This window comes from Scyliorhinus torazame, chromosome 4 (assembly GCF_047496885.1).
Source record: "Scyliorhinus torazame isolate Kashiwa2021f chromosome 4, sScyTor2.1, whole genome shotgun sequence".
NCBI lineage: Eukaryota > Metazoa > Chordata > Chondrichthyes > Carcharhiniformes > Scyliorhinidae > Scyliorhinus > Scyliorhinus torazame.
The window spans coordinates 231,746,419-231,766,524 of NC_092710.1; the positions used below are offsets into that span (position 1 = coordinate 231,746,419).

At 43.3% G+C, this 20,106-nt stretch overlaps 1 protein-coding gene across 2 annotated transcripts in view; it reads left to right on the top strand.

Annotated features, from left to right (window-relative positions):
• Positions 1–20,106, top strand: part of nt5dc1 (5'-nucleotidase domain containing 1) — a 764,356-nt gene that overhangs the window by 508,719 nt on the left and 235,531 nt on the right. For both annotated transcript variants that reach the window (XM_072499430.1, XM_072499431.1), the window contains one exon: positions 9,666–9,840. In XM_072499430.1, the coding sequence (XP_072355531.1) occupies positions 9,666–9,840 (175 nt within the window). The remainder of the gene's footprint in view (positions 1–9,665; positions 9,841–20,106) is intronic.

Sequence of the window (20,106 nt, forward strand, 5' to 3'; positions counted from 1 at the left end):
CGAAAACCTGATCTTCAAATCCTCTTTGCCGGCTAGCTACCTGGGTATTTTCATTTGGTGCTCACAACTCATTGCCTTGATGATGAGGAGAAACCAATATTGTGTGTGTGATGAACGGTTACTGCCTTATCATCATGTAAGGTGATGTTCCCTTTAAGACCAGGCTTGGAACCCTGGGGACTCCGCCTCTGGCTCCGCCCATCTGGGAGCCATACATAAAGGCCTGCCTCATGGTCTGTATAGCAGTCAGCTCTCGTCCAAATCTGTAGCATAGTTATTAGCCTAATAAAGCCTTCTTTACAGTTTAATCTCTAAGCATCATTATTGAGGGTACCTCAGTGTGTGCCTCAGGCTCATCCATTCAGGCACAGGGATTGTTACTTAGGATGGCCACTTTTTGTTTGTTTCTCTTCCCGCACCTAGTGGTGCACGAGACAGATTTTCATCTGTTCCCATAGTGAGTTTTTTTTCCTGGAACAGGTCGCTACAGAGTCTTGTAGCTTGAGGAGCCCCACTCTGCATCAAGCATGGCTGACCAGGTGTCTCTTCCGCTCTTACTGCCTGCTACTGGCATGTGCTGGAAGAATTTTGCAGGTTGATGCTAAACCTGTTGGCCATGTTATATTTGCACCTATGTTTACCATCAAGTTCTGGGGTGGGACACGAACCCGGAGCTTCTGGCTCAGAGGCAGGGGTCTTAACCACAGTGCCACAGAACCTCCTATGGCCACTTTTGGGGGCATGTGAATCTCTAGGCCATAGTTTTCCAAAATTCCCACTTCGTACAAGTTCTGCACAACAGTTTTGGACTGAGGTGTTGAAATAATTGGACTTAACACCGTTCAGAAACTGAAACAACTTCAAAACCAACTGTACTTCTACATTATAGAAGTTCCATTCTGCCCAAACTCCCTGCCTTCTTCCCCTACTCTTGTTACAAATCAGTAGCCTCTTGCTTGCTCAATATATTTAAATACTCTTACGTAAAACACAATCGGCAAAAAAAGCACGCAGCTTTCTATGTGGGATGTAATCTGCCTAAGTACCTGTAGTAATCCAGGAGATAAAGGTTAAATCAAATTTATTTTAACTCAAAAGTAAAGCCGCACGTGTGAATGCAACACCAGTATCCCAGCCTGGGACTAATAGGAACTTCCAGTCCCAGGTCTGCAACAGTATTTAAAAGGCTCGATAATGAGTCCCATGTGGATGGGCCTCTGCCAGTTACCATGGGAACTCGTACTCAACGAGCCCCACAAAGATCTGTGAGTGATTCCTCATGATCCTCGTGAGGGTTATCACAGTACCCATCTCCTAGACAGGATGAACCCATTTCCTTACCTCTTGGCAAAAACTCACATTCAGTCAGCATTCCATTTATCTTGTTGCTTGTAACTCTAAATAGCAGAATGATAAATGACAGGCACTCCCATTGAATGGAATGGAGAAAGACCTTTGGATGGATTGTTGGCTTTGTTTCCTGACACCACTTGTTCAGTGTCCATACTGGTTTTATTCTTCTTAAAGCAATTTTGAACTTCACTGTTCAGGAGCAATCTGCAATTTGTGGTCTTTCTATCAGCCTCTAAGAATCTGTGTCTTCAGAGCTGAGTAGCAGAACAATCAGCTGTGAAGTTCAGCCCAGCAGCCAGATGAGTTTCTCACCTGGTGGAAATGCTGGAACAGTCCGCTTTGTTTCAATTCCTGACTCCACCACCTCCCAGTCTTTCGGTATGTTATTAGACATTACTGGTTTAGGCACCAACAATTGAAGGTATTTGGGGAAATATTTAGGAAAGTACTATTAACTATGTAAAGGTGTTCTGTTTCTTTATTCCTTTATTCTAATCAATGTTTAACTTTAACATAAAATTAGCACAGTTGATTTGAGAGTTATTTCTTGACTTCAGAAAACTCTTCTTAATACACAAATTGAAGAACCGTTCTGGCAGTTGTTTCAAGTTTCCCTTTGGGTTTTGGGCAGTCTGGCACTTGCCACCTGCAGTGCCAGAACTATGTATTGCACAGCGCAACAGGCTGCACATAACCACTGTTTTCTTTAAGAAATGCATGTGTGTGAGCTTGCAGCAATCTGGAATGCACCATGCAATGCAACAAGCAAATTGTGAACAAAGAAAGGAAAATAGAAGGAACATTGCTTCTAAACTATTGAATGATTACCTTGGACTAGTCACAGATTCGACATGATTTTCTGTGAAACTGTAGTTTTGGCAGGTCGTGTATCCAGGCAGATGTTGCTGATGTTCAAAATTTATTTGCAGTAGAGTTCCATTTTCAGAAGTAACCTAGACTATGAAGCTCAGGAGGTCATCTGTGCTGTGATGGATGGTGGGGGTGGGGGTGAATACCCAATGGCTCTTTCTTGGAACCGGGTCAGAGGACTGAGAAGTTAACCTACTAAATATGAATCTTCATCACAGCACTGTGATTCCACACTCTGTGCACACTCTTTAGTTCACATTCTGATGTTGCTTGACCTGAATATTTCCAGTACTTCCTATTTCTTTATTCTAGCATCTACAGGCTTTTTTTGGCAGAAAATGAGAAGAATAAAACAGAGCCATCAAGGAAGGGAAACAGGATTCAGTACAGGCAGGGAGGCTGCAAACAATGAGATTTCGGAGAATTGGGCAGAAACCAGGTGTCTCGATAAATTTCTGAAGTAAGGTTCACTAAAGTGGGGGCAGTGGTGCATGTTCTTTATTAGTATCATTACTTGAGCATCAATTAGACTGACAGCTGAGCAACTGGATCATACCTATGGCTCTCTGGCACCACCCTGAATTCCCCGTGGCACTCCATTCACCGCCCTAATTGTAATACGCAACACGTGTTTTTCAATGACGCATTTAGCACAGAAAATAGGGGCAGGTGGCACTTTCAATTTACACCACTATAAACTGCAAATGAAGGGACAAATATTCAGTAGAGCTGCAGGAAAATGGACTTGAGCAAGGATGTCCAATCTGTAGTCACAGGGCCATGCATGGTGTTCGGGTCTTTAGCAATACTGGCCTCAGAGCCCAGATTATTGCTTCCTTTATTTGTAGGTCTGACAGTTTGAACAGATTTTTTTTTTTTAGTGCTGTACCTCAGAAGAGTGTGAACTGTTCGTGTCAGCAATTTAAGATATCTGCTTATTAATGCTAATGTGCACTTAAGCATTACATTTTATGCCTGAGGAACCATGTGATTCATGAAGGCAAGAGTTTGGATGTCCCACGCTAATTCAGTAAGCAAGAAAATATAATAGTGTGTAGTGTTTACATTTTTTTCCAAAGGATCACTTTGTTTGAGCAGTACGCATGGTGCCCCACTGAGTTGTGGCAGTGGGGAATGCATAAGCTTGTTCTTAAACCATTCTGGGCGAGATTTTTCAGCTGCGCCCTCCCGAAGACCAGCAATTCCTGCCCGAGATCAATGGACCTTTACCTGGTCCCCATCCCGTCTGTGGCGATCTTGCGGCGGCAGAGGCACAAACTCCAGCGCCCCCATCTCGTCTGTGGCGATCGTGCAGCCAGCGCGCCGCAAAGTCCAGCCCTATGTGAATTGTTCACAAAAGGCCCTTGCTCACTGTCTTCAGGACATGATAGAACAAAATAATCCACAAAGTTTTCTTGTGAGACCTACCCTGGATATTTCCCTGAAGTAATTCATTGAGAGCCGAAGATGTTATGACCTCCCCCCCCCCCCCCCCCCGGCTTCAAGGTCTATGGTTATCTAGGACTATGGCAACTCTACTTCTACAATATTGTGTCGTTGCTGCTTTTGTCGGCAGCTTTCTAGTTCAGGTTCATTACCACTGTGGGGCGCTACAATTGCATAGAGTTTCTTTAACAGTGCCATGTAGGGGATCAGATTACACGCTCAACACAGTATCTGCCACATATATTGTGCACAATTGGAGGGACAGGAGGAATTTATTTTTAAAAAACAATTGAAACCACAGCTGCTTGGAGGAGCCTCCTAGCACTCGTCTCCACAGATTAGATATTGATGATATTTAGCATGTTTTTCATTATTCCTTGCCTTAAAAGGGCCCCTCTAGTATATTAATACAGTTGTTACCACTTGAGGTTTCTGAAATAATTTCGCTGTTGAACTGATGAGGGATGACTAATGACAAATTTTTAAAAGCTTGAATTTATTAAAAAGCAAGTGTGAATACAATTTATTCCCATCAAAAGTTGGAAATATAACACAGTTTGATGGTGCATCCTCGTGGCTTGTTGGTTTCGCTCTGGATTCACCCCTTGTTTCTCTTGGAGTATTCTACAAGGTGGAGATTGTCAGGGCCACATGTAGGGGATGCCTTTTATTTATTCTTTCATGAGAAGGCTGGGCCAGCGTTTATTGCCCACCCTTAATTGCTCTTGAACTGAGTGGCTAGCTAGGCCATTTCAGAGGGCATTAACAGAGTCAACCACATTGCTGTTGGCCCGGAGTCACATGTAGGCCAGACAGACAGGATGACAGATTTCCTTCCCGAAAGAGCATCAATGAACCAGATTGGGATTTTTGACAAACGGCGATGGTTTCATGGTCATCAATAGGCTTTGAATTCAAGATTTTTTAAAATATTGAATTCAAATTCCACCACTGCCATGGTGGGATTCGAACCCGGGTCCCCAGAGCATAACCTTGGGTTTCTGGCTCACTCGACCAGTGATAATGCCATCGCCTCCCCTCGAGGAGATAAGACAATAACCGAGGTGAGAGGCTTCAGTTGTCAGAAATGGCAAAAGAAACCCTTCTTACTCGTGCAAATGAATTTTCATTGAGGAGATTTAATAAAGGAGTTCAAAATTATGAGGGGATTTGATAACGAAATGGAAGAAAACTGTTTCCACTAGCCAGCATTTTAGTAACTAAAAAGATTGTCACCAAAAGAATGAAGAGAGAGGTTAAAATATGTATTTAAACAAAGCATTGTCAGGACAGAGATCTTTGATTCTAAGAATTCAAAAATGTAGAAGTTGACATGTTTAATCTCCAGTCTTGGCATCAAACACCCAGATAAAACACAGCAAAATGCAAATTGATGTTATATGGTCAATTGTGCATCTCAGAACAAAACCAAAATGAATGTTCACTGTGAATATTTGCACTTCACACCAACCATTATTAGGCTTCCCTGAATGACATTGGCAATGTAATGTTAATTTGAAGCAAATTAAAGCACTTTTTATTATGTGCACACAAATAATTATATAAAGACTTGTTTCACTTTGGACAACGGAGATGGCAAAGTGGATATGCTTTCATTCAATCCGAGGGGCAGCACGGTAGCACAGTGGCTAGCACTATCGCTTCATAGCACCAGGGTCTCAGGTTCGATTCCCGGCTTGGGTCACTGTCTGTGCGGATTCTGTACGCTCTCCCTGTGTCTGCGTGGGTTTCCTCAGGGTGCTCCAGTTTCCTCCCACAAGTCCCGAAAGACATGGTGTTCGGTGATTTGGACATTCTGAATTCTTCCTCTGTGTACCCAAACAAGCGCCGGAATGTGACGACTGGGGGCTTTCCACAATAACTTCATTGCTTGTGACAATAAAGATTATTATTAATCTGTCGAAAATTGAATACAATTAAAAAAGGCAGCAGACTATCCCCTAGAATTAGGATAAATTGGCTTGCCTTTGTAATAATGTTAGCTCTCACTCAGAGTTTGTCATGGGCTGTAATGTAGAGCAGAGACTGTGGGTTTCGGTCAAAATGTACTGGCTTTAGATTCATGTCCATCAGCAGCAAAGTAAGCATCATTATTATCTTGTTGGTTGACTCATAGCCTGGAGCAGGTGAGAAATGGCTGCTTGTGACTGCCAGCCTGGGCTCACCCCGGCATCACTTGGCTCTCTACTGAGAGTACACATTTCCAGGTAGGGGTAGGTCCGCAACTCTAAAGTGGGGGGGGGGCGGGGGGGGGCGGGGGGGGGGGGGGGGAGTCCGGCGGCAAGGGATCTTTCCACTTGAGGCCCATTTGGGCCATTCCACCCCTCACACTTGTCCGACCGTTCTATAGGATAATGGTTAATTATGTACTTTAACTCCATTTATCGACCTGTTCTCCATATCCATTGATAAAAGTTACAAAAATGTATCAATCACAGTCTTGCAAATTTCACCTGACTGCAGTCGTTAGTGGAGTAATCACTCCTCTTGGTGTAAAAATGTGTTTTGTGATTTCATTCCTAAATGGCCTTGTTCTGATTATAAGATTGTGAACTCTTGACCCATCAAAGGAAAGGTTCCCTATTAAAATATTTTAAGCACCTCCATTACCTGGTATCAGCATTCCTGCTTATTCTGGCCGTGCAAAGGAAGGGAGGGTGGACAGTAAGAAACAGACTTACCAGCCACACCTATATCCCAGGAATGAAGAAAGAATATAGTTGTTTTGGTTAATGTGAGGATTGCATTTTTAAAATACCAGCATTTTGTAGCCGCTGCTTCCTCGTGTTTTATTTTATCAGGCCATGTTCCCATTCTCTTTGCCATTTGGTGTATAATGAACCATGCGGAGGGTTAGAATAATACTGCCAAATATTAGGTCTTATAATCCTGATCGATTTTTAATTTCCTTTTGGCCTGGATTGTGATTTTAATTAAGAAATTACTGTTATGAGCTGTGTTTCACCGCTTAAAATATATGATGAAATATAGGATGAAGAAAATCCATATTTTGAACATAATTTGCAAAATTTTCAAGGTAGTTCTTACAAAATGGGTTCTTTGAACAAAGAATAATATAAAACAGGAACAGGCCCTTTGGCCCTCCAAGCCTGTATCGGTCATGATGCCACCTTTGGCCAAAACCCTCAGCACTTCCTAGTGCCCCATCCCTCTATACCCATCCTATCCCTGTATTTGTCGAGAAGCCTTTTGAATGTCGTTAATGTATCTTTGTCTCGGTCTGAGGAGAAGAAATAAATAAAAATAAATGTGAAGTTCTTTTTTCAATTACTTCATTATTTTCTTCTTAAACCATCTGTCAAATATTTAATTCTTCTCCTCAGAATGAGGCAGAATTACCTAATATAAAGTTGCAACTAATGCGGGAAAAGGACTGATTTCATGTAACTGGAAGTGCACATAATGTTTTTTAATCCAAGTTTAAGATTATAACTGAGACCACCTGGGACCCTCACAAAGTTTTTCAATCATGGCCTGTAAGGAAAATTAGATTGAATGAGAAAGAAGTCCAGCATCCTTCAAGCGACGTCTCTGTGGAATGAACAGGTGCAGAGTAGGAATGCCCCAGATTCACTGCCGAGTTAATTGATCTTATACTGAGCCATGGTCACCATGCAATGAGTGGGCTCAGTATCCATGGAGAAAAGCAAAATTGCCTCCTGCTGTAAAGTGTGTGTATGTTTGTGTGTGTAAAAATGACAACTTGGGTGAGGGCAGATTCCACCCTTACAGTGGCAATACATTCCACCCTTACAGTGGCAATACCTTCAGCAGTAGAGGGAAGTATAGAGAAGAATTTTTAATTAGCTTGCTCTTGTCTTGCTAGTCTTCTGCACCCAGAAAAAGAAGTTCCCTATCGACGGTGTTTGGTCTGAGGAGCTTACGGAGCAGAAGCAGACAACTTGGAAATAAGTGTGATTTAGGATTTAAGGGCAGCAAGGTAGCACAAATGGATAGCACTGTGGCTTCACAGCGCCAGGGTCCCAGGTTCGATTCCCTGCTGGGCCACTGTCTGTGCAGAGTCTGCACGTTCTCCCCGTGTGTGCGTGGGTTTCCTCCGGGTGCTCCGGTATCCTCCCACAGTCCAAAGATGTGCAGGTTAGGTGGATTGGCCATGCTAAATTGCCCTTAGTGTCCAAAAAGGTTAGTACGTTATTGGGTTACGGGGATAGGGTGGAAGTGAGGGCTTAAGTGGGTCGGTACAGACTCGATGGGCCAAATGGCCTCCTTCTGCACTGTATGTTCTATAAGAGGGGGAAAAATTCAGAAGGAAAATTGATATATCGTAACGCTCTAGTTTTATTATCCAACTGGTTTAAAGATTTTCACGAACCTCATTATCAGAACCATATTGGAAGACAGTTGGTTTGAATATTAGCCAGCAGAGCTCACTCATACAGATGTTCCAATGAAATGAAAAAGCTACAGGCTGTGGCAGATCAGGAGTCTAAATCACAACCAAGTGTGGCTAATTATCTCCAGAATTCGAAACAGCATTCCCAGCCAAAGAGGAGACAGCCATCTTCAGTTTCTATCATATGTGGTGCACAGCCCTCCCCAGGAATCTTTACGACGCTGCATTGGTGATTAATAAACACCCAACACCAACTGGTTGCTTATCCACTAGAATATTATACTGATGGTGCTTCATGAAGAGGAGTGGGTGAAGACTTATGTGGAGCTTAGAGATCAGCATGAACCAGTTGGGTCAAACAGTCTGTTTCCATGTTGCTGTTTTTACAGAATTCAAATTATTATTCAATTTTGTCCAAGTGCTAAATGCTCTCAGGATCAAGCTCACGGTCACTATTTTGTGCAGTGTCTTTGTTTTCTGATTACATTGAACACATTTTGAAAACTAATGAAAGGATTAGATTTTAAGTTTTCCATGCATGCATTAAATTGCTATCAATATATTGTAAGTAATAGAGGAACATACATCAAATGATCTAAAGTTTACAGCACAGAAACAGATCATTTGACCCAACTAGTTCGTGCTGATCTCTAAGCTCCACACAAGTCTTCGGCCATGCTTCTTCACGATGCACCATCAGTATAACATTAAAGTGTACAAGCAAAGTAATCTGTGAAAGTTCTGATGTGGAGATGCCGACTTTGGACTGGGGTGAGCACAGTAAGAAGTCTAACAACACCAGGTTAAAGTCCAACAGCTTTGTTTCAAACACTATCTTTCGGAGCACTGCGCCTTCTTTAACCTCTTTAACCTGGGGTTACCCCTATCTCTGGATCTGTAAAGACTTAATTACCTGCAAATGCTCGCATTCAAAGCATTGTCTTGCATCTTTGACTTTGTCTATATATATGTTTCTGGAACATATCTCTTCATTCACCTGAGGAAGGAGCAATGCTCCGAAAGCTAGAGTTTGAAACAAACCTGTTGGACTTTAACCTGGTGTTGTAAGACTTCTTACTGTTATCTGATGACCAGAGAGCAGAAATATATAGTTTGCAGATGTCACAACCGTGAACGCTGCCAATTACTTTCCACATAGTTGCTGCTAAAATCACAAAACGTCAGCAGCTTCAGAACATAATGAATGGATTTTGTTTTTGACCTGGTGGTCTTCTTTTATAAAATCAAATTCCTTGTGAAAGATTATCTTTTTTCTGAAACCATATCTTCCTGATGAACACGTCTGTCCAGAGACACTCAGCCACGTATGTTTGGTGGATGATGAATGAATAGTGCCTAAATCGTACCTTCCAAAGAGACATCACAATCTTGCTGCAAAATAAAAATCATCCAATATTAAATCAGTAGGCTTTGGGCAGAATGTGCATTTTTATTTCATTACAAAGTTAATTGGAAGCCAAAGACAAAATACAATAAATATCGACTGTTGAACGAACCGATTCACGTGTTTTAAATTTCATTGTAATATATAATTTAAAACATGGTCAGACTTTTGTCTGTTTTCTTTTTATTAATACAGAAGACTCTGGAATATATTTCCCATCAGTGAAAAAGGATCCAGGAAAATATTTGCTGCGTTGCTCTGAGTCAGTGAAAGATTGGCTGAGGAAACTGAAGAATGCTGGGAAAGTTCTGCTGTTAATTACCAGCTCCCACAGCGACTACTGCCGACTGCTTTGCGAGCACATCCTAGGGTGAGTGCAACAGCACGATAAAGTGTTCAAGCAGAAATTACTCAAAATGGATTGCATGCAAATCGTACTTTAATATATTATTCAATTTTCTTTGTAGCTCAAAACTTTAATGTTCTCTTGATTTTATAAATGAAAAAAACCCTCAATTTTACAAAGAATTTCAAATCTTTACTTCCGTGCAAATCTGTTGGATTAGGTTTCCTGCTCACTGTTAGGCAGTTTCATAATGTCACTAAGAGGTGGCGTCCTCGACCAACACCAGCATATTCACAGGAGGTGTTAACTTTGAACTGGCCTGAGTTCTGGTCAGGAGCTGTAAAACACTCAAACCTCAGCTGGATATAAAGAATATTCAGCTGACCCTGGAATTTATTTTGTCCTTGTTCAAATCATCTACCTTCCTGATTATCCATCAGTATTTGTTTCAGATAAAGTCATCTTGTTATACAACCAACTAACATACTCAACCTCACAGTCCAAGAAGAGTTTGGCTGTGATTTGTATTTTAACTGATTTTTTTCATGTGACCCTCTGTGGTATTCTATAACACGCAAGCATAATTGAAATTTGGGGGCACTTGACTATTGATCAATTCACATTTCCACCCGGGTTTGCTGCTCCCCCCCCCCCCCCCTCCACCCCCCTTTTATAGCTGATGGTCTTTCACTTAAAGTTGAAAAAAAAATTGTGATAAATGACATTGTAATCTCAGTAGCCACAAATGATGTAATGTATTGCCACAAAGGACAATTCTGAACTTTGTAGGCTATGAATTTGCCGAACGGATGTTGATGACAATATTCCCGTCGAAAAATATATTCTGTTGCCTTTGCCTACACATAACATTCATTAGCAGGGTGATTAATGAAAACAGCGAACCAAGTCTACGGTGAAAAATATTTATACATTAGAGTTGCTTTCTATGATTCTCATCCATTTTTATCCTGATGCCAAGATGTCACATTTTCAAGCAAACACTTTTTTAGTTTCACGTCAGTAGTAATTGTGTTTTTGAACAGTAGCAAGCCTTTCATCTGGATCTCATCCTTGAAACTGTTGCTAAAATCTTGCGTTATGACCCACTGGGCATGTGCGCAGTCAATTCTAGCCTGCCTTGACCCGGAGTTGCAACACAATTGAAATGAACAAATCGTTCTTATAAAAGCACCCCAAGACTTTAGCCCTTGGCTGCCCACTAATTACAGTCACCAGGTTTGTAAATTTAAACACAATTAATTTTTACTCACAACAATGACTATAATTAAATATGCAGCAAATACAACTGGTTAACTATTATCTAGTTCCTAACTCCTCCTTTAACTCGCCCACACCCTGTACAAACACACAAGACAGACAAACACCGAGGAGGAAAAAAGGAGTGTAAAAATAATGATGGAAGTAAAAAGGATAAGAGTCTTTGTTTTAGATGGTTGTCTTCTACCACACATCCCTTCAGTTTAAACTTTCAACTCTAAGTTTCTGCTTTCAGTCAGTAATGGTTTTTACTGTAGATTCATCCAGGATCTCTGTTGGTTCAGAAGTACAGCAGCTATGCAGTTTTTCTGGAGAAAGCAAGAGAGAGGGCGAGAGATTCACACAACTTCTTGTCTGTCCTTTCCTTGGTTCTCTGAAAACCATCTAACATGGGTAGAATCATAGAATTCATAGAGTTCCTATCGTGCAGAAGGAGGCCATTTGGCCTATCGAGTCTGCACCTACCCTCCTAGGAGAGCACCCTACCTAGGCCCACACCCTCATAATCCCACCTAACCTTCGGACCCTAAGGGGCAATTTAGCATTGTCAATCCACCTAAACCGGAGCACTAGCAGCAAACCCATGCAGACACTGGGGGGAGAGCATACAAACTCAACACAGACAGTCACCCAAGGCCGGATCAAACCCGGGTCCCTGACATTGTGTGGCAGCAGTGCTGACCACTATGCTGCCGGGAAGGACCCAATCACCACCTGGTAACTTTTGAGCACTTCACTTCCGCTGCTCGAATGAAAGAAACATGTTCATTAAACATCCACGGATCTGAAATGATAACCACAAAATAAAATAAATGCAAAATAAGGGAATCAACAGAAAGGACCCTTACATCTTGAGAACTGGATGACATTGGATGATAAAATATTATGGCCCGTAATTTCCTGGTTCCCCAGTATCACATTTGGGGCTGTATGCCAATGGTGTGCTCGGGAATCCCTGTGGGAAGTTTCCATGTAAGGGTTTACCCGGCAATACCCAGAAGTACTAACTTCCTCTGGACAATTGCGCTGGGCTGGGAACCATTCAACAAAAGCGAGATAAATCTCTAACTTCAGATGCTTCTGCTTGTTATACCCTGATAGCTACTCTGAAAGAATTAAAAGGAAAATAATCACTTCTAACTCCTGAGTACAGAAGAATCCCAAATTGACGTAATACAAATTTACCCAAAATTCCCGTTATCAGGGACAGGCTTGTGGGTGAGTAATGGCGGCAGCATGAAGATTGGTACAGTCATTTAGATTCATTTTATAACTGGATTGTGGTTGTGTGTCTCCTTTCCATTGTGAGTTAATTTTTATGGATTATTGATCATCTGCAAACTTAATCAGCACTGCGGTACTTGTGCCAATCTACTACTTCTGAGAAACTGCAGGTTTAACCATGACAATTCTGGGTTGGTCAGTCCTGCAGCACAGCCTCCACAAAGGGTCATATTGCTGGCACCTTCCCAACTAGATTAGCTGAAGGGAACCTTCCAAAAGAGACAGAGACAATTCCCTTTGTTGTTGGGACATTCCAGTTTTGTGGACAGGCTTGCCTATTTGGATGAGTGTTATTTTGGTTTATTTATTTGGTCAATTAGGATGAAACGTTCCCTCGCAGAAACACAATACCAGTTTTAAGGAAAATCTTTTTTTACGGAATTAACTATGTCCTGAACCAATTAGTAAAAGTGGGATTTACCTGTGACTATTTAAACATCCAGACCATGCCTCACACGTGACACCCCATGCGCCGCCAGCGGTGGGAAAAGTCACTATACAACCCCTTTAACCAAACTTTTTTTTGTTGTTCCACGTGTTTCACGCCCCGCTCATGGGGGCTTGGCTCTGATTCGCTCGCTCTGGGGAAAAGTAATCCCTGTAATCAGTGGGGCACTCCTTTTGAAAGCTTCCCAGCACTTGTTCCAAGTCTAGTCGGGGGAATGACTGCCAGGAAGATAGCTGCATGATCCACGGAGGGAGCCCTCACTAAATCTGGATGGTGTGGAACAGAATTGTGACATTCTCTACCCGTGATCGGCCAGATGCCCAGCAAGCAAGGTCAACAGCCCTGCTGCTAGCTTGCTCCATAAGAGGACAACGCTGCAGTGCTGGAAGAAGATGATTGACGTTCATGAGCCAGGGTAAGTCGGCCTCCTCAGGCCTCCCACTGCCACCTCTTACCTCATCCATCACGCTTCCACAGTGATCTCTCTCTCAACCACCTCATGAGGTCCCAGCACTTGTCGTGGCATCCCCCCTACACACACATACAGACACTCCACAAGATTCCCCCAGTAGCTATTCTGTTCCTCACTTCCCCGCTCCCACTAACCTCCCACGCATGTCAGGCTTCATTACTAGCTGACCTTGCAAAATCTGGCGCTGCGGAGGTACAGTGGTATTGTTACTGGACTATTAATCCAGAAACCCAGGGTAACACTCTGAGACACAGGTTCGAATCCCAACACTGCAGATAGTGGAATTTGAATTCAGTAAAAACTTTTGAAATAAAATATCTATTGATGACCATGAAACCAATGTCGATTGTTGTAAAAATTCACCTGGTTCACTCATACCCTTTAGGGAAGGAAAACTGCCACCTGCTATGCAGTAAAGCCACATTGCTCCTGGCACAGGCCCCCAAGCCTCACCCTCCCCAAGCTCCTCCTATCCACACTCAGCCAGTGGTCTCTAGGTTGAGGATGCCAATGACTGAAATGTGTGACAGTCTGATGGTAGGTAGGGGAAAAAAGGGATCGCTGACCTCTGAGGAGGCAGTAACAGCTGAGTTGTCATTCAGCCTCTCTGTGCCCCTCGATCACCTCATTCAGAGGTCTCGCTCAGCTTTCTGTCAGGCAGGAGTCAGACATTTCACTGAGGATCAGAGGAGCATCGCTCTGTCCTCGCTGCAGGTCGTTATCACTCTCCTGCAGTCTCTGGCCAATCACTTTAGTTCCTTGCCCGTGAATGTAGCCACCATCACGATGACCTTCCGCAGGCACCGCAGTAGCGAGAGGAGGTCAGACGCCATGGTGTGAGAGGTCTTCACTCCTGCGTCCTGGTCATCCCCAAGCTGAGAGGCTATGATGGTGTCCCTAGCCCTGCGCCACATACGGGTCCTGCCATTGCCTGATGTCCTTCCTCCTCCTCATCTGCAGGTTGCCCCTCACTGTACCCCTCGACATCTGCCACATCTGAGGAGATGTGGCGCTCCTCCATCTCCTCCTGGTCCAGACGCTCGCCCCACTGCAGCACCAGGTTGTGCAGAGTGCAGCAGAACACTATGATATGGGACACCCTCTGTTGGAGGACATCTCCAAATGGTCCAGGCACTGGAACCGCATCTTGAGCGGACCAGTCGCCTGTTCGACCAGCGCATGCATTGTCACATGAGCCTCGTTATAGCGAGTCTCAATAGGTGTTTGTGGCCTCAGCACTGGAGTCATCAGCCACCTCCAGTGGGTATCCTTTCTCCCCGAGGAGCCATCCCTCCAGCCACTGCTCTCCTCAGAAATGGCTGGAATCTGCAAGTGTCCCAAAATGTAACTGTCATGGATCCTCTCCGGGAAATGGGCACAAACCTGTATATTGCGCATCGCTTGATCACAGACGATCTGGACGTGAGGGAGGGGTATCCCATGCAGTTCACAAATGGAGCCTATGATGCCACGGGGAACACAAGGCCATGTGGGGAGTTGATGACACCCTGTAGCTGGGACATGACTGTCATGCAGGTGAAGCCCATGATTCTGGTATCCTGGCTCGCCTGGTCCTGGTCCAAGTTGATGTACATGTGGACCCTTGCAAATAGCACATTTGTGACTTCCCTAATGCACTTGTACGCCAAATGCACTTGTACATGCTGCATCGATCACCCGTGCAGCCCCAAAACAAGCCACTGGCATCGAGATTCAGAGTGGCAGTGACTTGCAAGCAGTGGGTGACCTCCCATTTCATATGGTTCCATTTCTTGCATCACCTGGCACAGGTGGTCCACTGTCCTCCAGGGCACAGGTGGTCCACTGTCCTACAGGACACAGGTGGTCCACTGTCCTCCAGGACACAGTCTTCTCCATCACTGGACCTCTGTCATTTGGACAGGCCGATGGTGACACAGTGGTTAACACTGCTGCCTCACAGCATCAGGGACCTGGGTACGATTCCAGCCTTGGGTGACTGTATGGAGTTTGCATTTCTTCCCCGTGTCTGCGTGGGTTTCCTCCGGGTGCTCTGGTTTCCTCCCACAGCCTAAAGATGTGGAAGTTAGGTGGATTGGCCATGCTAAATTGTCCCTTAGTGTGCAAAGATGTGCAGGTTAGCTGGGGTTACAAGGTAACGGGTATAGGACTGGGGAGTGGGTCTGGGTATGATGCTCTTTTGGTGGGTCGGTGCAAATGTGATAGACTGAATGGTCTCCGCTGCACTGTAGGGATTCTGTGGAAGTTCTACGGCAGTAGTCCTGTGGCCGGTAGTATCTCCTCGTAGACTCCGCCATCTGTGCTCTGCTTCTGTAAGATCAACAGGCCCAGCTTCCCCCTCATCTGGAGGGCGCTGTTTCTGGCCGCATGCACCGACGGCCGATGTTAGCGCTGCTGCTTGATCACAATCAAAAGAATTGCCAACTCAACTGGCTCCTTGATGCTCTTGAATTAAAAACTGAAAGGGAACATTAAATTGAGTAATAATCAGGTTTCCCACCCATGTCATAGTATCGGTGCAGACTCGATGGGCCGAATGGCCTCCTTCTGCACTGTTATGTTCTAAAGCCACAAATGACATCCATTGTGACTGAGACAAAGGTAAACTTTTCCTCTTTGTCCCTTCTCAACTTGTCTGCAGCTTTTGAGATGGTTGACCACAGCATCCAATATCTCTCCACTGTTGTCCAGCTGAATGGGACTGTTCTTATTTGGTTACATTAACTATTTCATTGTTTTTAGTGTTTAAACAAATTGTTTTGTTGTATAACTTCTATTGCTGCAGCGTTAACCTCTTGGCCAGGTTGTTTTTGTAAATGAGAATTGGTTCTCAATTGACTTCCTTGCCAAATAAAGGTTAAAGAAAATAAATAAATCGATCTAAACGGAGCCAGAGTATCACTAGCAGTGGCTTTTCTTCAAGCTCTCCTTTCCTCTGGTGTCCCCCAAGGATATAACCTTGGACCCTCCTATTTCTGATCTACATACTTCACCTCGGCAACATCATCCAAAAGCAAAGCATTTGTTTTCACATTATGCTGGTGACAGCCAGCTTTACCTCACCACCACCCAGCTCTACCTCACCACCACCCAGCTCTACCTCACCACCACCCAGCTCTACCTCACCACCACCCAGCTCTACCTCACCACCACCCAGCTCTACCTCACCACCACCCAGCTCTACCTCACCACCACCCAGCTTTACCTCACCACCACCCAGCTCTACCTCACCACCACCCAGCTCTACCTCACCACCACCCAGCTCTACCCCACCACCACCCAGCTCTACCTCACCACCACCCAGCTCTACCTCACCACCACCTCTCTCAACTCCTCCACCATTGCCAAATGATCAGACTGTTTATCGAACATCCAGTGCTGGATGAACAGAAACTCCCTCTAATTAAATATTGGGAAGACTGAAGCCATTGTTTTTGTTGCTCCTCCAAAGTTCATTCCCTTGTTATCGATTCCATCTCTCTCCCTAATAATGGTCTATGGTTAAGCCAGGCTGTTCTCAACCTTCATGTCACTTTTGACCCTGAGATGAAATTCAGACCTCGTATTCGAGCTATCACAGTGACCCCCCATTTCCATTGCCATAACATCACCCGTCTTCATCCCTGTTTCAATTCATCTGCTGTCGAAGCTCTCACCCGTGCTTTTTTTATCTCTAGACTCAAGTAATCCAATGTCATCCTGGCTGGTCTCCCATATTCCACCCACCATAAACCCTCCCCCATCTTTGTACTCTATTCCAGCCGTGAAACTCTTTGAGATATCTGCTTTCCTCTAATTTTGGCTTCTTGAGCATTCCCAATTTTACTCGCTCGACAATTCATGGTTGTGCTTTCAGTTGCTGGGCCCCAAGCTCTGGAATTCCCCTTGTACACATTGCCACCCCTCCCACTTTCCTCCGATAAGACAGTCATTAAAACCTTTTTCAATGGCCAATCTTTTGGTCATCTGATCTAATATCACCTTCAGTGGCTCGGTGGTATACTTGGTTTTATAATGCTGCCAAAAGGCACTTTGGAATGTTCTAATATGTTAACGGTGCTATAAAAATGTTATTTTCTCTAAATAACTAATTTTGCAATCACGCGTACACTTGATCAGTTTGTGCAATGTTTTTGGATGTTTTATCAAGTCACTTCCATTAGCAAATTGGATATATTAATAATAAATTGTTAAATAATATATATATAATAAATTGTTGATTTCAACCATTCTATCAGTTTCCTGCCAACTTGAACAGCGCTCAAGAAATCTTTAGAAAATATAATACAAATAAAAAGGTAATTCCAAGGTCTTCTGTAAGAATATAAAGGATAGTAGAAGGCAGTAGGGCCAATTAGGGAAAGAAAAAAAGGGACTTTCATCTGGAGCCGGGGAAATAGTGGAAGTATTAAAAGAGTGCTTTGCAACTGTCTTTATCAGGAAGAAGATGCTACCCGGGCCAAGGCAACTGATACACTCAAAGAATTTACAATTGAGAAGGAGGAGGTGTTAGAAAGGTTTTCTTTGCATAAAATAGATAAGGTACTAGGACTGCGTTCATATTACATCCAAGGGTACTCTGGAATGAGCGTGAAATATTCAGAGGCACTAGTGATAATCTTCCTGAGACACAGGTGCCAGAGGACTGGAGAATTGCAAATATTACACCCTTGTTCAAAAAGAGGTGCGAGGATAATGTTGGCAACTACTGACCAGTCAGTATAACTTCAGTGGACGAGAAACTTCTGGAAACTGTAGTCAGGGACAAAATCCATAGTCACTTAGACGAGTACAGGAGACAAGTACAGGATAATTAAGGAAAGCCAGCATGGATTCATAAAGAGAAAATCATGTTTAACAAACTTGCTGGAGTTTTTTGAGGAGGTAGCAGCGAAGGTTGACAATGACAATGCTGTTAATGTGGTGTATATGGATTTTCAGAAGGCATTTGATACAGTGCAACAGACTTGTGAACAAATGGAATAAAAGGCAAAATAGGCACTTGAATAGGAAATTGGCTGAGTTACAGTAAACGGAGGAGTGATAATTGGTTGTTTTTCCAGATTGGAGGAATGTTTGGTGTGGTGTTCCCCAGGGGTCAGTGTTGGGACCCTTGCTCTTCCTGACATATATTAGTGACCTAAACTGATGTTCAGAGCATGTTGTCAAAATTTGTGAAAGATTGGAACTTTGTCAATTATGAGGATAGTCTTGAACGTCAAAAGTACTCAGATATAGAGCATAGAACAGTACAGCACAGAACCCCTCCTATATCTCCCACCCTAAACCTTATAGTATGTTGGTAGATTGGGAAGAAAAGTGACAGATGAAGGTCAATGCAGAAAAGCATGAGGTAATACAAGTTGGCAGGAAGAATATGGACAGACAGTATAAAATAGAGACACTCTAAAGAAGGTGGTGAAGGAGAGAGACCTCCGTATATGTAAATGAATCATTGAAGGTGGCAAGGCATGTTGAGAGAGTGATTAATAAAGCAGATAGTATTTTGGGCTTTATTAATAGGAGCACTGAGTACAAGAGATAATGTTAAACTTGCATAAAGCACTAGTTAGGCTTCACTTGGAGTACTGGTGTGAAGCCATTAGAGCGAGTACAGAGGAGATTCACAAGAATTATTCCAGGGATAAAGTACGGTCGCTATGAGGATAGATTAGAGAGGTTGCGACAGTTTTCCTTGGGTGAAAAAAGAAGGTTGAGTAGATACTTGTTAGATTCAAGAGCATGATGGGCATGGGCAGGGTAAATGGTGAAAATCAGTTCCCACTCAAGAGAGCATTAAGAACTAGAAGGCACAGATTCAAAATAATTGGCAAAAAGAATAAAAGTGATGTGAGGGGGAAAAAATATCACCCAGAGGGTGGATGGAACCTGGAACTAACTCCCGAGAGGGTGGTGGAGGCAGGTTCAATCAAGGTATTGAAAAGGAAATTTGATTTCTATCGGAAAATAAAAATGTGCAAGGTTACAGGGATGGGGTGGGGGACTGGGATTAGGTAGAATGTTCTTCCAGAGAGCCAGTACAGACTCAATGGACTGAACGGCCTACTTTTGTGCAGTGAAGAGTCTGCATCCTCAAGGACTTAATCCTCCATACATTGTTAAAGATTTGCTGAAGATCAATTAAGTGGTTGTCTTCTATAAATTTCTCCAAAGTCTGTCTTACACAAACCATTGAACTGTTGTCCTTCAACCTCATCTAAAACCAGTTTGTCCGCCATGCAATAACACTTCTACTTTATTTTTCATTCTGCTCTGCTGTGTCTTTGTGAATATTATTCAGGGTATATCCAGTCAGCTAATTCCTCTGTAAATTATCTGACTCCTGACCCTTTTTGTGCAAACATAAGAATCAGGAGATGGGGAATTTTTGAAGATCTTGCATTGCCATCAGTTTTAGCTACTTATTATTCACAACATTTCTGAAACCGCCTTTACATTATGTTTACAGTATTATCGTCGCCAGCCTGCCACAACTTTAGATATATTATTATCGAAGTGAAGTAAAATGTACTCTTGCAGGTCATATGTGATTCCCGCATATTCTTGCCACCACATGGTGTCATAGCATAGGTGCCTTAAAAGGGAAGTTAGACATGCGGGACAGAGGAGCAGAAGGATATGTTGATAGGTGAATAGAATGGAGGAGGCTAAATGTGGAGCATAAGTACTGTTCCTGTGCTGTAAATTCTGAAAGCCAGAAAATTCCACATCAACAGACCACTGTGTGTCTGCTAAAACTAGTTCATCAACTTTGTTTGCAGGTTAATTAAGCCCATAAACAAAACAA